The sequence below is a fragment of the Salvelinus fontinalis genome, chromosome 40, assembly GCF_029448725.1.
Source record: "Salvelinus fontinalis isolate EN_2023a chromosome 40, ASM2944872v1, whole genome shotgun sequence".
Taxonomy (NCBI): domain Eukaryota; kingdom Metazoa; phylum Chordata; class Actinopteri; order Salmoniformes; family Salmonidae; genus Salvelinus; species Salvelinus fontinalis.
The window spans coordinates 8,001,775-8,022,682 of NC_074704.1; the positions used below are offsets into that span (position 1 = coordinate 8,001,775).

Below are 20,908 nucleotides of genomic sequence, written 5' to 3' on the forward strand. Positions count from 1 at the left end.
TATGGATGAAGTGGACTGTATATTGATATGGGTTATGGATGAAGTGGACTGTATATTGGTATGGGTTATGGATGAAGTGGACTGTATATTGATATGGGTTATGGATGAAGTGGACTGTATATTGGTATGGGTTATGGATGAAGTGGACTGTATATTGGTATGGGTTATGGATGAAGTGGACTGTATATTGATATGGGTTATGGATGAAGTGGACTGTATATTGGTATGGGTTATGGATGAAGTGGACTGTATATTGGTATGGGTTATGTTCCATGTGTTGTTCCACGTGTTGTTCCATGTGTTGTTCCATGTGTTGTTCCACGTGTTGTTCCATGTGTTGTTCCATGTGTTGTTCCATGTGTTGTTCCATGTGTTGTTCCACGTGTTGTTCCACGTGTTGTTCCACGTGTTGTTCCACGTGTTGTTCCACGTGTTGTTCCATGTGTTGTTCCATGTGTTGTTCCACGTGTTGTTCCATGTGTTGTTCCACGTGTTGTTCCATGTGTTGTTCCATGTGTTGTTCCATGTGTTGTTCCATGTGTTGTTCCATGTGTTGTTCCACGTGTTGTTCCACGTGTTGTTCCACGTGTTGTTCCACGTGTTGTTCCATGTGTTGTTCCATGTGTTGTTCCATGTGTTGTTCCACGTGTTGTTCCATGTGTTGTTCCATGTGTTGTTCCATGTGTTGTTCCATGTGTTGTTCCACGTGTTGTTCCACGTGTTGTTCCATGTGTTGTTCCATGTGTTGTTTCATGTGTTGTTCCATGTGTTGTTCCATGTGTTTTAATCTATTCCAGAACTAGAGCATCAGCAAGCCGTTGATAAGGTGAATCATCTCTGTTGGTTACAGGACAATAACGTGCGAAGTTTCCTTGGGGGGCGGTCCCCCGACGGAGAGGTTGGAGAACCGCTGACTATATTATGAGACTATTAGTCACGTTCCTGACCTGTTTTCTGTTGTTTTGTATGTGTTTGATGGTCAGGGCGTGAGTTTTGGGTGGGCAGTCTATGTTTTCTGTTTCTATGTTGGTTTTGGGTTGCCTGGTATGGCTCTCAATTAGAGACAGGTGTTTGACGTTTCCTCTGATTGAGAGTCATATTAAGGTAGGTTGTTCTCACTGTTTGTTTGTGGGTGATTGTCGTCCGTATCTGTGCACCACACGGGACTGTAGCGTTTCGTTCGTTCGTTTGTAATAGTCTGTACCTGTTCCTACGTGATTCGTGTTGTATGTAAGTTGTCATGGTGAAGTTCAGTCTACATTCGTTTTGGTTATTTTGTAATACTTCCAAGTGTTTGTTTTTCGTGTCTCGTCGTTTGATTTATTAAATCATTATGAATTCACACCCCGCTGCACGTTGGTCAAATCACTACTCCTCCTCTTCGTATGAAGAGGAGGAGGAACATCGTTACATTATTAGTACCTGGATGAGGTGAAGAGGGGTTGGAGAACCCGCTGACTATATTATGAGGCTATTAGTACCTGGATGAAGTGAAGAGAGGTTGGAGAACCCGCTGACTATATTACGAGACTATTAGTACCTGGAAGAGGTGAAGAGGGGTTGGAGAACCCGCTGACTATATTATGGAACTATTAGTACCTGGAAGAGGTGAAGAGAGGTTGGAGAACCCGCTGACTATATTACGAGACTATTAGTACCTGGATGAAGTGAAGAGAGGTTGGAGAACCCGCTGACTATATTATGAGGCTATTAGTACCTGGATGAAGTGAAGAGAGGTTGGAGAACCCGCTGACTATATTACGAGACTATTAGTACCTGGAAGAGGTGAAGAGGGGTTGGAGAACCCGCTGACTATATTATGGAACTATTAGTACCTGGAAGAGGTGAAGAGAGGTTGGAGAACCCGCTGACTATATTATGAGGCTATTAGTACCTGGATGAAGTGAAGAGGGGTTGGAGAACCCGCTGACTATATTATGAGGCTATTAGTACCTGGAAGAGGTGAAGAGAGGTTGGAGAACCCGCTGACTATATTATGAGGCTATTAGTACCTGGATGAAGTGAAGAGAGGTTGGAGAACCCGCTGACTATATTATGGAACTATTAGTACCTGGATGAAGTGAAGAGAGGTTGGAGAACCCGCTGACTATATTATGGAACTATTAGTACCTGGAAGAGGTGAAGAGAGGTTGGAGAACCCGCTGACTATATTATGAGGCTATTAGTACCTGGATGAAGTGAAGAGGGGTTGGAGAACCCGCTGACTATATTATGAGGCTATTAGTACCTGGAAGAGGTGAAGAGAGGTTGGAGAACCCGCTGACTATATTACGAGACTATTAGTACCTGGAAGAGGTGAAGAGAGGTTGGAGAACCCGCTGACTATATTATGAGGCTATTAGTACCTGGATGAAGTGAAGAGAGGTTGGAGAACCCGCTGACTATATTATGGAACTATTAGTACCTGGATGAAGTGAAGAGAGGTTGGAGAACCCGCTGACTATATTATGGAACTATTAGTACCTGGAAGAGGTGAAGAGAGGTTGGAGAACCCGCTGACTATATTATGAGGCTATTAGTACCTGGATGAAGTGAAGAGGGGTTGGAGAACCCGCTGACTATATTATGAGGCTATTAGTACCTGGAAGAGGTGAAGAGAGGTTGGAGAACCCGCTGACTATATTATGAGGCTATTAGTACCTGGAAGAGGTGAAGAGAGGTTGGAGAACCCGCTGACTATATTATGAGACTATTAGTACCTGGAGGAAGTGAAGAGAGGTTGGAGAACCCGCTGACTATATTATGGAACTATTAGTACCTGGAAGAGGTGAAGAGAGGTTGGAGAACCCGCTGACTATATTATGGAACTATTAGTACCTGGAAGAGGTGAAGAGGGGTTGGAGAACCCGCTGACTATATTATGAGACTATTAGTACCTGGAAGAGGTGAAGAGAGGTTGGAGAACCCGCTGACTATATTACGAGACTATTAGTACCTGGAAGAGGTGAAGAGAGGTTGGAGAACCCGCTGACTATATTATGAGACTATTAGTACCTGGAAGAGGTGAAGAGAGGTTGGAGAACCCGCTGACTATATTATGGAACTATTAGCACCTGGAAGAGGTGAAGAGAGGTTGGAGAACCCGCTGACTATATTATGGAACTATTAGTACCTGGAAGAAGTGAAGAGAGGTTGGAGAACCCGCTGACTATATTATGAGGCTATTAGTACCTGGAAGAGGTGAAGAGAGGTTGGAGAACCCGCTGACTATATTATGAGGCTATTAGTACCTGGAAGAGGTGAAGAGAGGTTGGAGAACCCGCTGACTATATTATGAGGCTATTAGTACCTGGATGAAGTGAAGAGAGGTTGGAGAACCCGCTGACTATATTATGAGGCTATTAGTACCTGGAAGAGGTGAAGAGAGGTTGGAGAACCCGCTGACTATATTATGAGGCTATTAGTACCTGGAAGAGGTGAAGAGAGGTTGGAGAACCCGCTGACTATTTTATGAGGCTATTAGTACCTGGAAGAGGTGAAGAGATAGCCGTTGATGCCTCCGAATGTCGACAGAGCCACAGAGATGGGCATCACCCAGGAGAATACGCCCAGCAACTTCTCACCAAATGTCTGTAGAAAAACCATTCAACAATCATTAAACAACCTTCAAAACAACCACAGATAGTTAACTGTTAAATAACCACACAAAATCACATCACCACATTTTATTTGTTTATTATGGATCCTCATTAGCTTTTAGGGAGTTTTTTCTAGGGAGTTTTTCCCTAGCCACCGTGCTTCTACACCTGCATTGCTAGCTGTTTGGGGGTTTTAGGCTGGGGGTTTCTGTACAGCACTTTGAGATATTAGCTGATGTACGAAGGGCTATATAAAATAAACTTGATTTGATTTGATTTTACAGAAGCAGCAGTGTCACGACTCCTACCGAAGGTGGCTCCCCTTCCTGTTCGGGCGGCGCTCGGCGGTCGTCGTCGCCGGTCTACTAGCTGCCACCGATCCATTTTTCCTTTTCGTTTGTTTTTGTCTAATTGTTTTCACCTGTTCCTTGTTTGGGTTTTTGGGATGGGTGTTATTTAGGTTCGTTTTGCCCGCTGGTGTTTGTGCGGGCTTGTTGTTATTGTACGTAGGAGGTGTATTGTTTATTTTGGGTTTTCCCTGTCCGGTTTATGTAACAGTGGTCTTTGGGTTGTGTTTGCGCTTCACCCATTTTTCTACCTGTTCCTGTTTGACTGTGGACATTAAAGCGTTTTTTCCCCCGTGAATTTCTGCTCTCTGCGCCTGACTCTACACCCATCATTCTCCTGACGTTACAAGCAGCTTCTCTTCTTGGTGTTTATTATGGATCCTCATTAGCTTTTACAGTAGCAGCAGCTACTCTTCCTGGTGTGTATTATGGATCCTCATTAGCTTTTACAGAAGCAGCAGCTACTCTTCTTGTAGTCCACAAAAAACACAAAACATAACAAGTAATAAAACACGGCCCTTTTCCCACCTGGACAAAAGGAACACCTACGTGAGAATGCTGTTTATTGACTACAGCTCAGCGTTCAACACCATAGTGCCCACAAAGCTCATCACTAAGCTAAGGACCCTGGGACTAAACACCTCCCTCTGCAACTGGATCCTGGACTTCCTGACGGTCCGCACCCAGGTGGTGAGGGTAGGCAACAACACATCCGCCACGCTGACCCTCAACACAGGGGCCCCTCAGGGGTGCGTGCTCAGTCCCCTCATGTACTCCCTGTTCACCTACGACTGCGTGGCCAGGCACAACTCCAACACCATCATTAAGTTTGCTGATGACACAACAGTGGTAGGCCTGATCTTTGACAACGATGAGACAGTCTATAGGGAGGAGGTCAGAGACCTGGCCGTGTGGTGCCAGGATAACAACCTCTCCCTCAACGTGATCAAGACAAAGGAGATGATTGTGGACTACAGGAAAAGTAGGACCGAGCACGCCCCCATTCTCATCGATGGGGATGTAGTGGAGCAGGTTGAGAGCTTTAAGTTCCTTGGCGTCCACATCACCAACAAACTATCATGGTCCAAACATGCCAAGACAGTCGTGAAGAGGGCACGACAAAGCCTACTCCCCCTTCAGGAGACTGAAAAGACTTGGCATGGGTCCTCAGATTGTCAAAAGGTTCTACAGCTGTACCACCGAGAGCATCCTGACTGGTTGCATCACCGCCTGGTATTGCAAATGCTCGGCCTCCGACAGCAAGGCGCTACAGAGGGTAGTGCGTACGGCCCAGTACATCACCGGGGCCAAGCTTCCTACCATCCAGGACCTCTATACCAGGCGGTGTCAGAGGAAGGCCCTAAAAATGTCCAAAGACTCCAGCCACCCTATAGTCATAGACTGTTTTCTCTGCTACCGCATGGCAAGCGGTGCCGGAGCACCAGGTCTGGAACCAACAGGACCCTGAACAGCTTCTTCCCCCAAGCCATCAGATAGTTATTTAATAGTTAACTTTTTTGACTAATTACATATGTGAGTTTGAGTTTATTTTTACAGGGACAGTGCACATTAATCAACGTTTCAGTAAAAGTGCCGGTTTTAGCCAGCCGGCTAATTTTCAACCGCAGTCCCTGGGCAGGTTATTAAAAACATATGCTGCTGCTACTGTTTATTATCTATCCTGTTGCTTAATCACTTTATTCCTAGTTATATGTAAATATCTACCTCAATTACCTCGTACCCCTGCACATTGACTCAGTACTGGTTCTTCCTGTATATAGCCATGTTATTACCTGGTACTTCCTGTATATAGCCATGTTATTACCTCGTACCCCTGTACATTGACTCAGTACTGGTTCTTCCTGTATATAGCCATGTTATTACCTGGTACTTCCTGTATATAGCCATGTTATTACCTGGTACTTCCTGTATATAGCCATGTTATTACCTCAGTACTGGTAATTCCTGTATATAGCCATGTTATTACCTGGTACTTCCTGTATATAGCCATGTTATGGCCTGGTACTGCCTGTATATAGCCATTTTATTATCTGTTACTTCCTGTATATAATTTCTGTATATAACCATGTTATTGTTACTCATTGTGTATTTATTATGACTTTATTATTAAGTGTTATTACTTTTCGATTATTTTATTTATAGATGCATTAATTCTCACCACGGCCACGGCGTTGGATGCCAACAGCTCTTCGGGGGTCATGGAGGAGAAGTATGCGATGTTGGTCAGTGTGTAGACTAACGTCACCAGGGGAATGGATATGTAGATTGCTCGGGGCAGGTTCCTAGAGTAACAGGTAACATATTACAGAAGCATGCCATGACACTGACAGTCAGTAACATATTTTACAGTAATATACCAGGTTCCTGTAAAACAGTAGATTATATTACAGTAATATAGTACTGTAATAATAAAATATATTACAGTAATATGTAGATAGCCCGGGGCAGGTTCCTGAGATTAGAAACATATTTTACAGTAATATACCAGGTTCCTGTAAAACAGTACATTATATTACAGTAATATAGTACTGTAATAATATATTACAGTAATATGTAGATAGCCCGGGGCAGGTTCCTGAGATTAGAAACATATTTTACAGTAATATACCAGGTTCCTGTAAAACAGTACATTATATTACAGTAATATAGTACTGTAATAATATATTATAGGATTATGTAGATGGCTAGGGGCAGGTTGCTAGAGTGACCACAGGTAACATATTACAGTAACATGCCTTGACACTGACAGTTAGCAATAACAGGAACATGTTACATATTGAAAAGCATATGTAAATAACAATGACTTGTAACAGTCAACCCATTAGACAGCAGTGAGACAGTCAACCCATTAGACAGCAGTGAGACAGTCAACTCATTAGACTGCAGTGAGACAGTCAACCCATTAGACAGCAGTGAGACAGTCAACCCATTAGACAGCAGTGAGACAGTCAATTCATTAGACAGCAGTGAGACAGTCAACCCATTAGACAGCAGTGAGACAGTCAACTCATTAGACAGCAGTGAGACAGTCAACCCATTAGACAGCAGTGAGACAGTCAACCCATTAGACAGCAGTGAGACAGTCAACCCATTAGACAGCAGTGAGACAGTCAACTCATTAGACAGCAGTGAGACAGTCAATTCATTAGACAGCAGTGAGACAGTCAACTCATTAGACAGCAGTGAGACAGTCAACTCATTAGACAGCAGTGAGACAGTCAACCCATTAGACAGCAGTGAGACAGTCAACTCATTAGACAGCAGTGAGACAGTCAATTCATTAGACAGCAGTGAGACAGTCAACCCATTAGACAGCAGTGAGACAGTCAATTCATTAGACAGCAGTGAGACAGTCAACCCATTAGACAGCAGTGAGACAGTCAACCCATTAGACAGCAGTGAGACAGTCAACTCATTAGACAGCAGTGAGACAGTCAACTCATTAGACAGCAGTGAGACAGTCAATTCATTAGACAGCAGTGAGACAGTCAACTCATTAGACAGCAGTGAGACAGTCAATTCATTAGACAGCAGTGAGACAGTCAACTCATTAGACAGCAGTGAGACAGTCAATTCATTAGACAGCAGTGAGACAGTCAACTCATTAGACAGCAGTGAGACAGTCAACTCATTAGACTGCAGTGAGACAGTCAACCCATTAGACAGCAGTGAGACAGTCAACCCATTAGACAGCAGTGAGACAGTCAACCCATTAGACAGCAGTGAGACAGTCAACCCATTAGACAGCAGTGAGACAGTCAACTCATTAGACAGCAGTGAGACAGTCAACTCATTAGACAGCAGTGAGACAGTCAACTCATTAGACAGCAGTGAGACAGTCAACCCATTAGACAGCAGTGAGACAGTCAACTCATTAGACAGCAGTGAGACAGTCAATTCATTAGACAGCAGTGAGACAGTCAACTCATTAGACAGCAGTGAGACAGTCAACTCATTAGACAGCAGTGAGACGGTAAAGTTAATGAATATAATTTGAGCATTGGAGGCAATAAGTAAACAGCTGCAACATGACCACATGTAAAGTCGATATATTAGTATGACAACAGGTGCTCTTCCACTTTCCACCACTAGGTGGTGCTATGAGGACACAGTTCGTTGCATCTCCGATTCTCCACCCTTCTCCTGAAGTGTACACTTGGAAAATTCGCTTCAGCTAATGTTTTGAGCAGACCAATGCTTTGAAATTCATAACAGGGAGTGTGCAAGTGCACACTTTGTTAGAAGGGTAAAAATTGGGACGTTGCCTAAATGTAGAGGTAGATTGGTCTACCCTGATTACATTGGGACGTAGCCTACATCTAGAGGTCTAGAGGTCTATCCTGATTAAATTGGGACGTAGCCTACATCTAGAGGTCTATCCTGATTAAATTGGGACGTAGCCTACATCTAGAGGTCTAGAGGTCTATCCTGATTAAATTGGGACGTAGCCTACATCTAGAGGTCTACCCTGATTAAATTGGGACGTAGCCTACATCTAGAGGTCTATCCTGATTAAATTGGGACATAGCCTAAATCTAGAGGTCTATCCTGATTAAATTGGGACGTAGCCTACACCTAGAGGTCTATCCTGATTAAATTGGGACGCAGCCTAAATCTAGAGGTCTATCCTGATTAAATTGGGACGTAGCCTACATCTAGAGGTCTAGAGGTCTATCCTGATTAAATTGGGACGTAGCCTACATCTAGAGGTCTAGAGGTCTATCCTGATTAAATTGGGACGTAGCCTACATCTAGAGGTCTATCCTGATTAAATTGGGACGTAGCCTACATCTAGAGGTCTATCCTGATTAAATTGGGACGCAGTGTCACGCCCTGGCCTTATTATTCTTTGTTTTCTTTATTATTTTAGTTAGGTCAGGGTGTGACATGGGGAATGTTTATGTTTTTGTTGGTTTTGGGTGTTTATTTGGTAAAGGGGTTATGGGGTGGAGTATATGGTTTTGTGTTGAGTGTATATGTCTAGCGTTGTCTATGTTGGTTAGTTATCTAGGAGAGTCTATGGTTACCTGAATGAGTTCCCAATTAGAGACAGCTGATTTCGGTTGTCTCTGATTGGGAGCCTTATTTAGGGTAGCCATAGGCTCTCATTGGTTGTGGGTAATTGTCTATGTAAGAACGTTAGTAGCCTGTATGTTTGTGCACAACGTTTGTAGCTTCACGGTCGTTTTGTTGTTTTGTTGTTATGTTAAAGTGTCTCGTGTCGTGTTCATCTTCGTCTTTTAAATAAAAAAAGAGAAGATGTATTCATATCCAGCTGCGCCTTGGTCCTCATTCTCTCCAGTACACGATCGTGACAGAATTACCCACCATAGGACCAAGCGGCATGGAAGGCGGCAACAGGACCTACCTACACAGGATCTCTGGAGTTGGGAGGAGGAATTGGAAAGAGATGGACCTTGGGATCAACCTGGAGAATATCGCCTCCCTCGTGAAGAGCTGGAGGCAGCGAAAGCCGAGAGGAGGCGATATGAGGAGGCAGCACGGAGACAAGGCTGGAAGCCCGTGAGTACAACCCAAAAATTTCTTGGGGGGGGCCTTAAAGGGAGTGTGGCGAAGTCAGGTAGGAAACCTGCGCCTACTCCCTGTACTTACCGTGGAGAGCGGGAGTACGGGCAGACACCGTGTTACGCAGTAGAGCGCACGGTGTCTCCTGTACGCGTGCATAGCCCGGTTCGGTACATTTCAGCTCCACGTATCGGCCGGGCTAGACTGAGCGTTGAGCCGTATGTCATGAAGCCGGCCCAACGCATCTGGTCACCAGTGCGTCTCCTCGGGCCGGCGTACATGGCACCAGCCTTACGCATGGTGTCCCCGGTTCGCCTACATAGGCCGGTGCGGGTCATTCCACCTCCCCGCACTGGTCAGGCGACGGGGAGCATACAACCAGGTAAGGTTGGGCAGGCTCGGCGTTCAAGGGAGCCAGTACGCCTGCACGGTCCGGTATTTCCGGCGCCACCTCCCCGCCCCAATCCAGTACCACCAGTGCCTCCTCCACGCACTAGCTATATGGTGCGTGTCTCCAGCCCTTTACCACCAGTGTCTAAACCACGCACCAAGCCTCCTGTGTGTCCCCAGAGTCCTGTGCGTCCTGTTGCTGCTCCCCGCACTAGCCCTGAGATGCGTGTCCCCAGCCCGGTGCCACCAGTCCCGGCACCACGCACCAGGCCTACAGTGCGCCTCAGCCGGCAGGAGTCTGCCGTCTGCACAGCGTTGACTGAACTGCTCGTCTACCCAGCGCCATCTGAGCCATCCGTCTACCCAGCGCCATCTGAGCCATCCGTCTCCCCAGCGCCATCTGAGCCATCCGTCTGCAATGAGCCTGCAAAGCCGCCCGTCTGCCATGAGCCTGCAAAGCCGCCCGTCTGCCATGAGCCCACTGAGCCGTCCGCCAGACAGGAGCCGCTAGAGCCGCCAGCCAGACAGGAGCCGCTAGAGCCGTCCGTCAGACAGGATCTGCCAGAGCCGCCAACCAGACAGGATCTGCCAGAGCCGCCAACCAGACAGGATCTGCCAGAGCCGCCAACCAGACAGGAGCAGCCAGATCAGTCAGCCAGCCATGAGCAGCCAGATCCGTCAGCTAGCCATGAGCAGCCAGATCCGTCAGCTAGCCATGAGCAGCCAGATCCGTCAGCTAGCCATGAGCAGCCAGATCCGTCAGCTAGCCATGAGCAGCCAGATCCGTCAGCTAGCCATGAGCAGCCAGATCCGTCAGCTAGCCATGAGCAGCCAGATCCGTCAGCTAGCCATGAGCAGCCAGATCCGTCAGCTAGCCATGAGCAGCCAGATCCGTCAGCTAGCCATGAGCAGCCAGATCCGTCAGCTAGCCATGAGCAGCCAGATCCGTCAGCTAGCCATGAGCAGCCAGATCCGTCAGCTAGCCATGAGCAGCCAGATCCGTCAGCTAGCCATGAGCAGCCAGATCCGTCAGCTAGCCATGAGCAGCCAGATCCGTCAGCTAGCCATGAGCAGCCAGATCCGTCAGCCAGCCATGAGCAGCCAGATCCGTCAGCCAGCCATGAGCAGCCAGATCCGTCAGCCAGCCATGAGCAGCCAGATCCGTCAGCCAGCCATGAGCAGCCAGATCCGTCAGCCAGCCATGAGCAGCCAGATCCGTCAGCCAGCCATGAGCAGCCAGATCAGTTAGCCAGCCATGAGCAGCCAGATCTGTCAGCCAGCCATGGGCCGTCCCTCAGTCCGGAGCTGCAGTCCCTCAGTCCGGAGCTGCAGTCCCTCAGTCCGGAGCTGCAGTCCCTCAGTCCGGAGCTGCCATTCCTCAGTCCGGAGCTGCCATTCCTCAGTCCGGAGCTGCCCCTTACCCTGTTGCTGCCCCTTACCCTGTTGCTGCCTCTTACCCTGGTGCTGCCCCTTATCCTGGTACTGCCCCTTATCCTGGTACTGCCCCTGACCCTGGTACTACCCCTTACCCTGGTACTGGTCCTTAGTCCGGAGCTGTCCCTTAGTCCGGAACTCCCCCTTAATGCAATGGGGTTAATGTGGAGGGGGGTCGTTTGGAGGAAGCCTAGGAGGTGGTTAGGTACTGTGGTGACGTGGGGACTACGACCAGAGCCGGAGCCGCCACCGTGGAGGGGAGCCCACCCAGACCCTCCCTTAGACTGTGTATGGTGCGCCCGGAGTTCGCGCCTCAAGGGGGGGGTTATGTCACGCCCTGGCCTTATTATTCTTTGTTTTCTTTATTATTTTAGTTAGGTCAGGGTGTGACATGGGGAATGTTTATGTTTTTGTTGGTTTTGGGTGTTTATTTGGTAAAGGGGTTATGGGGTGGAGTATATGGTTTTGTGTTGAGTGTATATGTCTAGCGTTGTCTATGTTGGTTAGTTATCTAGGAGAGTCTATGGTTACCTGAATGAGTTCCCAATTAGAGACAGCTGATTTCGGTTGTCTCTGATTGGGAGCCTTATTTAGGGTAGCCATAGGCTCTCATTGGTTGTGGGTAATTGTCTATGTAAGAACGTTAGTAGCCTGTATGTTTGTGTACAACGTTTGTAGCTTCACGGTCGTTTTGTTGTTTTGTTAAAGTGTTTTTGTGTCGTGTTCATCTTCGTGTTGTTTAATAAAAGAAGATGGCTTATTTTCCAACTGCTGCGTTTTGGTCCGTAAATCCCCCACACGATCGTGACACGTAGCCTACATCTAGAGGTCTAGGGGTCTATCCTGATTAAATTGGGACGTAGCCAAAATCTAGAGGTTTATCCTGATTAAATTGGGACGCAGCCTAAATCTAGAGGTCTATCCTGATTAAATTGGGACGTAGCCTACATCTAGAGGTCTATCCTGATTAAATTGGGACGTAGCCTACATCTAGAGGTCTAGAGGTCTATCCTGATTAAATTGGGACGTAGCCCACGTCTAGAGGTCTATCCTGATTAAATTGGGACGTAGCCTACGTCTAGAGGTCCTTACTTGCGAGGCTCGACCACCTCCTCAGTGACGTAGTTCAGGAAGTTCCAGCCGCTGAAGGCGAAGGAGGCCTGGAGGAAAGCCAGAGCTATCTGCCCCACAGACGGGTCCCGGGTGAACTCAAACGCCTGACTGGGTCTCAGAGCATCATAGTGACCTGGTGGAGGGAGGGAGGGAGGGAGAGGGTTGGAGACAGAATGAGAGAGAGAGCTGTGATTAAGATTTTACTGATGAGGATTGCTTCTGTAACACACACACACACACACACACACACACACACACACACACACACACACACACACACACACACACACACACACACACACACACACACACACACACACACACACACACACACACACACACACACACACACACACACACACACAAAGAGTTGTGACAGCAACTACAGTAGTGATTCAACATGTGACTAGACGGAGAGACCTCCAGTATCGGTTGTTACAATCTGGGACATGATTCCTCACAGTGTTTAATGGCAGACAGATCACACAGTGTTTAATGGCAGACAGATCACACAGTGTTTAATGGCAGACAGATCACACAGTGTTTAATGGCAGACAGATCACACAGTGTTTAATGGCAGACAGATCACACAGTGTTTAATGGCAGACAGATCACACAGTGTTTAATGGCAGACAGATACTTCCTGACTCACAGTGTTTAATGGCAGACAGATACTTCCTGACTCACAGTGTTTAATGGCAGACAGATACTTCCTGACTCAGTGTTTAATGGCAGACATATCAAACAGTGTTTAATGGCAGACAGATCACACAGTGTTTAATTAGAAGACAGATCACACAGTGTTTAATGGCAGACAGATCACACAGTGTTTAATGGCAGACAGATACTTCCTGACTCACAGTGTTTAATGGCAGACAGATACTCCCTGACTCACAGGGTTTAATGGCAGACAGATACTTCCTGACTCACAGTGTTTAATGGCAGACAGATCACACAGTGTTTAATGGCAGACAGATCACACAGTGTTTAATGGCAGACAGATACTCCCTGACTCACAGGGTTTAATGGCAGACAGATACTTCCTGACTCACAGTGTTTAATGGCAGACAGATCACACAGTGTTTAATGGCAGACAGATACTTCCTGACTCATGGTGTTTAATGGCAGACAGATACTTCCTGACTCAGTGTTTAATGGCAGACATATCAAACAGTGTTTAATGGCAGACAGATACTTCCTGACTCACAGTGTTTAATGGCAGACAGATACTTCCTGACTCAGTGTTTAATGGCAGACAGATCACACAGTGTTTAATGGCAGACAGATCACACAGTGTTTAATTGGAAGACAGATCACACAGTGTTTAATGGCAGACAGATCACACAGTGTTTAATGGCAGACAGATACTTCCTGACTCAGTGTTTAATGGCAGACAGATCACACAGTGTTTAATGGCAGACAGATCACACAGTGTTTAATGGCAGACAGATCACACAGTGTTTAATGGCAGACAGATCACACAGTGTTTAATGGCAGACAGATCACACAGTGTTTAATGGCAGACAGATCACACAGTGTTTAATGGCAGACAGATCACACAGTGTTTAATTAGAAGACAGATCACACAGTGTTTAATGGCAGACAGATACTTCCTGACTCAGTGTTTAATGGCAGACATATGAAACAGTGTTTAATGGCAGACAGATCACACAGTGTTTAATTGGAAGACAGATCACACAGTGTTTAATGGCAGACAGATCACACAGTGTTTAATGGCAGACAGATACTTCCTGACTCACAGTGTTTAATGGCAGACAGATCACACAGTGTTTAATGGCATACAGATACTTCCTGACTCACAGTGTTTAATGGCAGACAGATCACACAGTGTTTAATGGCAGACAGATACTTCCTGACTCACAGTGTTTAATGGCAGACAGATCACACAGTGTTTAATTGGAAGACAGATCCCACAGTGTTTAATGGCAGACAGATCACACAGTGTTTAATGGCAGACAGATCACACAGTGTTTAATGGCAGACAGATACTTCCTGACTCAGTGTTTAATGGCAGACAGATCACACAGTGTTTAATTGGAAGACAGATCACACAGTGTTTAATTGGAAGACAGATAAAAAAGTGTTTAATGGCAGACAGATACTTCCTGACTCACAGTGTTTAATGGCAGACAGATCACACAGTGTTTAATGGCAGACAGATCACACAGTGTTTAATGGCAGACAGATCACACAGTGTTTAATGGCAGACAGATACTTCCTGACTCACAGTGTTTAATGGCAGACAGATACTCCCTGACTCACAGTGTTTAATGGCAGACAGATCACACAGTGTTTAATGGCAGACAGATACTTCCTGACTCAGTGTTTAATGGCTGACAGATCACACTGTGTTTAATGGCAGACAGATCACACAGTGTTTAATGGCAGACAGATCACACAGTGTTTAATGGCAGACAGATACTTCCTGACTCAGTGTTTAATGGCAGACAGATCACACAGTGTTTAATGGCAGACAGATCACACAGTGTTTAATGGCAGACAGATCACACAGTGTTTAATGGCAGACAGATCACACAGTGTTTAATGGCAGACAGATCACACAGTGTTTAATGGCAGACAGATCACACAGTGTTTAATGGCAGACAGATACTTCCTGACTCAGTGTTTAATGGCAGACAGATCACACAGTGTTTAATGGCAGACAGATCACACAGTGTTTAATGGCAGACAGATCACACAGTGTTTAATGGCAGACAGATCACACAGTGTTTAATGGCAGACAGATCACACAGTGTTTAATGGCAGACAGATCACACAGTGTTTAATGGCAGACAGATCACACAGTGTTTAATGGCAGACAGATCACACAGTGTTTAATGGCAGACAGATCACACAGTGTTTAATGGCAGACAGATCACACAGTGTTTAATGGCAGACAGATCACACAGTGTTTAATGGCAGACAGATACGTCCTGACTCAGTGTTTAATGGCAGACAGGTCACACAGTTGGACTGATGTGATATTTAAAAGGGAGCACGCTCTGCTTACACTGTGTCTCTCTCTCTGGTTTCTACGATTCCTTCCCATGTCAGTCTGGAAGATTAGCTGAGACAACAGTACTGCTGCAGGGATCCACGGTCAGGTCACGAACGCTGCCTTTCTGGCTGCCTAAGAACCAGCCCAAACCGGATGAGGGCCACTGACTGTATGATAGGGCCATTTTAAGTCATTTAAACCTGGTTCTCCTCCACTGTCTGTATGTTTGATTTCGGTCAGGAACCCTGCTTCTCTAAAGTCTTGTTCTACACGGCATGTTTTAGTGCTCAAATCCGTCTGGTTTTTCAAATCCGTTACAGAATACTGAATACTGTCCAAGCTGTCCCACCTCTACAGGGCAGCAGCCACCAGGCCAGGAGTCTCATCTCCCACCTCTACGGGGCAGCAGCCACCAGGCCAGGAGTCTCATCTCCCAGCAGCCACCAGGCCAGGAGTTTCATCTCCCACCTCTACAGGGCAGCAGCCACCAGGCCAGGAGTCTCATCTCCCACCTCTACAGGGCAGCAGCCACCAGGCCAGGAGTTTCATCTCCCAACTCTACGGGGCAGCAGCCACCAGGCCAGGAGTTTCATCTCCCAGCAACCACCAGGCCAGGAGTCTCATCTCCCACCTCTACAGGGCAGCAGCCACCAGGCCAGGAGTCTCATCTCCCACCTCTACGGGGCAGCAGCCACCAGGCCAGGAGTTTCATCTCCCAACTCTACGGGGCAGCAGCCACCAGGCCAGGAGTTTAATCTCCCAGCAGCCACCAAGCCAGGAGTTTAAAACCCAGCAGCCACCAGGCCAGGAGTCTCATCTCCCACCTCTACGGGGCAGCAGCCACCAGGCCAGGAGTTTCATCTCCCAGCAGCCACCAGGCCAGGAGTTTCATCTTCCACCTCTACAGGGCAGCAGCCACCAGGCCAGGAGTTTCATCTCCCACCTCTACGGTGCAGCAGCCACCAGGCCAGGAGTTTCATCTCCCACCTCTACGGGGCAGCAGCCACCAGGCCAGGAGTTTCATCTCCCAGCAGCCACCAGGCCAGGAGTTTCATCTTCCACCTCTACAGGGCAGCAGCCACCAGGCCAGGAGTTTCATCTCCCACCTCTACGGTGCAGCAGCCACCAGGCCAGGAGTTTCATCTCCCACCTCTACGGTGCAGCAGGCACCAGGCCAGGAGTTTTATCCTTCACCTCTATGGGGCAGCAGCCACCAGGCCAGGAGTTTCATCTCCCCCCTCTATGAGGCAGCAGCCACCAGGCCAGGAGTTTCATCTCCCAGCAGCCACCAGGCCAGGAGTTTCATCTCCCACCTCTACGGGGCAGCAGCCACCAGGCCAGGAGTCTCATCTCCCAGCAGCCACCAGGCCAGGAATCTCATCTCCCAGCAGCCACCAGGCCAGGAGTCTCATCTCCCACCTCTACAGGGCAGCAGCCACCAGGCCAGGAGTCTCATCTCCCAGCAGCCACCAGGCCAGGAGTCTCATCTCCCAGCAGCCACCAGGCCAGGAGTTTCATCTCCCAGCAGCCACCAGGCCAGGAGTTTCATCTCCCAGCAGCCACCAGGCCAGCGGTCTCATCTCCCAGCAGCCACCAGGCCAGGAGTTTCATCTCCCAGCAGCCACCAGGCCAGGAGTCTCTCCCAGCAGCCACCAGGCCAGGATGCTCATCTCCCAGCAGCCACCAGGCCAGGAGTCTCATCTCCCAGCAGCAACCAGGCCAGGAGTCTCATCTCCCACCTCTACAGGGCAGCAGCCACCAGGCCAGGAGTCTCATCTCCCACCTCTACGGGGCAGCAGCCACCAGGCCAGGAGTCTCATCTCCCAGCAGCCACCAGGCCAGGAATCTCATCTCCCAGCAGCCACCAGGCCAGGAGTCTCATCTCCCACCTCTACAGGGCAGCAGCCACCAGGCCAGGAGTCTCATCTCCCAGCAGCCACCAGGCCAGGAGTCTCATCTCCCAGCAGCCACCAGGCCAGGAGTTTCATCTCCCAGCAGCCACCAGGCCAGGAGTTTCATCTCCCAGCAGCCACCAGGCCAGCGGTCTCATCTCCCAGCAGCCACCAGGCCAGGAGTTTCATCTCCCAGCAGCCACCAGGCCAGGAGTCTCTCCCAGCAGCCACCAGGCCAGGATGCTCATCTCCCAGCAGCCACCAGGCCAGGAGTCTCATCTCCCAGCAGCAACCAGGCCAGGAGTCTCATCTCCCACCTCTACAGGGCAGCAGCCACCAGGCCAGGAGTCTCATCTCCCACCTCTACGGGGCAGCAGCCACCAGGCCAGGAGTCTCATCTCCCAGCAGCCACCAGGCCAGGAGTCTCATCTCCCAGCAGCCACCAGGCCAGGAGTGTCATCTCCCAGCAGCCACCAGGCCAGGAGCAGGAGGGAGCAGAGGAAGGGTTGTTCAGGGAGTGATTACTCCCAGCAGCCACCAGGCCAGCAGTCTCATCTCCCAGCAGCCACCAGGCCAGGAGTCTCATCTCCCAGCAGCCACCAGGCCAGGAGTCTCATCTCCCAGCAGCCACCAGGCCAGGAGGCTCATCTCCCAGCAGCCACCAGAACAGGAGTCTCATCTCCCAGCAGCCACCAGGCCAGGAGTCTCATCTCCCAGCAGCCACCAGGCCAGGAGTCTCATCTCCCACCTCTACGAGGCAGCAGCCACCAGGCCAGGAGTCTCATCTCCCAGCAGCCACCAGGCCAGCAGTCTCATCTCCCAGCAGCCACCAGGCCAGGAGCAGGAGGGAGCAGAGGAAGGGTTGTTCAGGGAGTGATTACTCCCAGCAGCCACCAAGCCAGGAGTTTAAAACCCAGCAGCCACCAGGCCAGGAGTCTCATCTCCCACCTCTACGGGGCAGCAGCCACCAGGCCAGGAGTTTCATCTCCCAGCAGCCACCAGGCCAGGAGTTTCATCTTCCAACTCTACAGGGCAGCAGCCACCAGGCCAGGAGTTTCATCTCCCACCTCTACGGTGCAGCAGCCACCAGGCCAGGAGTTTCATCTCCCACCTCTACGGTGCAGCAGGCACCAGGCCAGGAGTTTTATCCTTCACCTCTATGGGGCAGCAGCCACCAGGCCAGGAGTTTCATCTCCCCCCTCTATGAGGCAGCAGCCACCAGGCCAGGAGTTTCATCTCCCAGCAGCCACCAGTTCAGGAGTTTCATCTCCCACCTCTACAGGGCAGAAGCCACCAGGCCAGGAGTTTCATCTCCCAGCAGCCACCAGGCCAGGAGTTTCATCTCCCACCTCTACTGGGCAGCAGCCACCAGGCCAGGAGTTTCATCTCCCACCTCTACGGGGCAGCAGCCACCAGGCCAGGAGTCTCATCTCCCAGCAGCCACCAGGCCAGGAGTTTCATCTCCCACCTCTACGGGGCAGCAGCCACCAGGCCAGGAGTCTCATCTCCCAGCAGCCACCAGGCCAGGAGTCTCATCTCCCAGCAGCCACCAGGCCAGGAGTCTCATCTCCCACCTCTACAGGGCAGCAGCCACCAGGCCAGGAGTCTCATCTCCCAGCAGCCACCAGGCCAGGAGTCTCATCTCCCAGCAGCCACCAGGCCAGGAGCCGGAGGGAGCAGAGGAAGGGTTGTTAAAGGGAGTGATTACTCCCAGCAGCCACCAGGCCAGCAGTCTCATCTCCCAGCAGCCACCAGGCCAGGGGCCGGAGGGAGCAGAGGAAGGCTTGTTAAAGGGAGTGATTACTCCCAGCAGCCACCAGGCCAGCAGTCTCATCTCCCAGCAGCCACCAGGCCAGGAGCCGGAGGGAGCAGAGGAAGGCTTGTTAAAGGGAGTGATTACTCCCAGCAGCCACCAGGCCAGCAGTCTCATCTCCCAGCAGCCACCAGTTCAGGAGCCGGAGGGAGCAGAGGAAGGGTTGTTAAGGGAGTGATTACTCCCAGCAGCCACCAGGCCAGCAGTCTCATCTCCCAGCAGCCACCAGGCCAGGATCAGGAGGGAGCAGAGGAAGGCTTGTTAAAGGGAGTGATTACTCCCAGCAGCCACCAGGCCAGCAGTCTCATCTCCCAGCAGCCACCAGGCCAGCAGTCTCATCTCCCAGCAGCCACCAGGCCAGGAGCCGGAGGGAGCAGAGGAAGGGTTGTTAAACGGAGTGATTACTCCCAGCAGCCACCAGTCCAGCAGTCTCATCTCCCAGCAGCCACCAGGACAGGAGTCTCATCTCCCAGCAGCCACCAGGCCAGGAGCCGGAGGGAGCAGAGGAAGGGTTGTTAAAGGGAGTGATTACTCCCAGCAGCCACCAGGCCAGCAGTCTCATCTCCCAGCAGCCACCAGGACAGGAGTCTCATCTCCCAGCAGCCACCAGGCCAGGAGCCGGAGGGAGCAGAGGAAGGGTTGTTAAAGGGAGTGATTACTCCCAGCAGCCACCAGGCCAGCAGTCTCATCTCCCAGCAGCCACCAGGCCAGGAGCCGGAGGGAGCAGAGGAAGGCTTGTTAAAGGGAGTGATTACTCCCAGCAGCCACCAGGCCAGCAGTCTCATCTCCCAGCAGCCACCAGGCCAGGAGCCGGAGGGAGCAGAGGAAGGGTTGTTAAGGGAGTGATTACTCCCAGCAGCCACCAGGCCAGCAGTCTCATCTCCCAGCAGCCACCAGGCCAGGAGCCGGAGGGAGCAGAGGAAGGGTTGTTAAGGGAGTGATTACTCCCAGCAGCCACCAGGCCAGCAGTCTCATCTCCCAGCAGCCACCAGGCCAGGAGCCGGAGGGAGCAGAGGAAGGGTTGTTAAGGGAGTGATTACTCCCAGGTGATTAGTGATCTGAGAAGCTGATTGAGGGAAGCCTCCTGACGTGACAGGATTCATATTGGACGTATTTTAGTTTTCTTTTGGACAGGATCAGACATACCTGTTGTATAATATTGTTTTGTCAACCATTTTACATGGATAAGCTGCTTGGTCTGGTCCAATACGGAGTCTCATCTGGACTCCCCTGGGCTCAGTCATCTCCTTCATCTACACCAGGGGTTAGTAAGAGTCTCTGTGACAGTAGTGTCAAAGATGTTATTAACTAACCCAAGATACACCACAGCCTGTCGTTTCCAATGGGAGTAAATGAATCATCGTGGGCAGAACAAGTAAGGAGGTGGGCAGAGCCAAGAACGAGCTAGCGAGATTCTATTGGTGCATTCTAGCATGTATTTGCATATTCTGTTAGGGAACGCCTACTTTGTGAAGTGAGCGTGTGAAATAACTCAATTCGCCCTTTGCACTCTTTCTGAAGAACGCCATTTTCTGAAACTTTGACAAAGAGTAAAGTCTACAAAACTTAGTCCACTCTGTTCGTAAACAGACTAGAGTTTTGGAAACAAATAAAAAAACGTATTGAGATTAAATGTTTCATCAATGAGAAAATGATCAGAATGTCGGACAAAATCCATCTATCGCCATCTTCTCCCACCGCCAGCCACTGGGCTTCCTCTCAGCACCATATTTGGTAGTGAGAGGAAACGCCAA

General features: G+C 49.4%; 1 protein-coding gene across 1 annotated transcript in view; it reads right to left on the reverse strand.

Moving 5' to 3' along the window:
• Positions 1-20,908, reverse strand: part of LOC129839470 (asc-type amino acid transporter 1-like) — a gene marked incomplete at its 3' end in the record, with an annotated part of 83,797 nt that overhangs the window by 8,447 nt on the left and 54,442 nt on the right. The window contains 3 exon segments of the mRNA XM_055906949.1: positions 3,488-3,591; positions 6,126-6,249; positions 12,410-12,563. Of these exon segments, the coding sequence (XP_055762924.1) occupies positions 3,488-3,591; positions 6,126-6,249; positions 12,410-12,563 (382 nt within the window).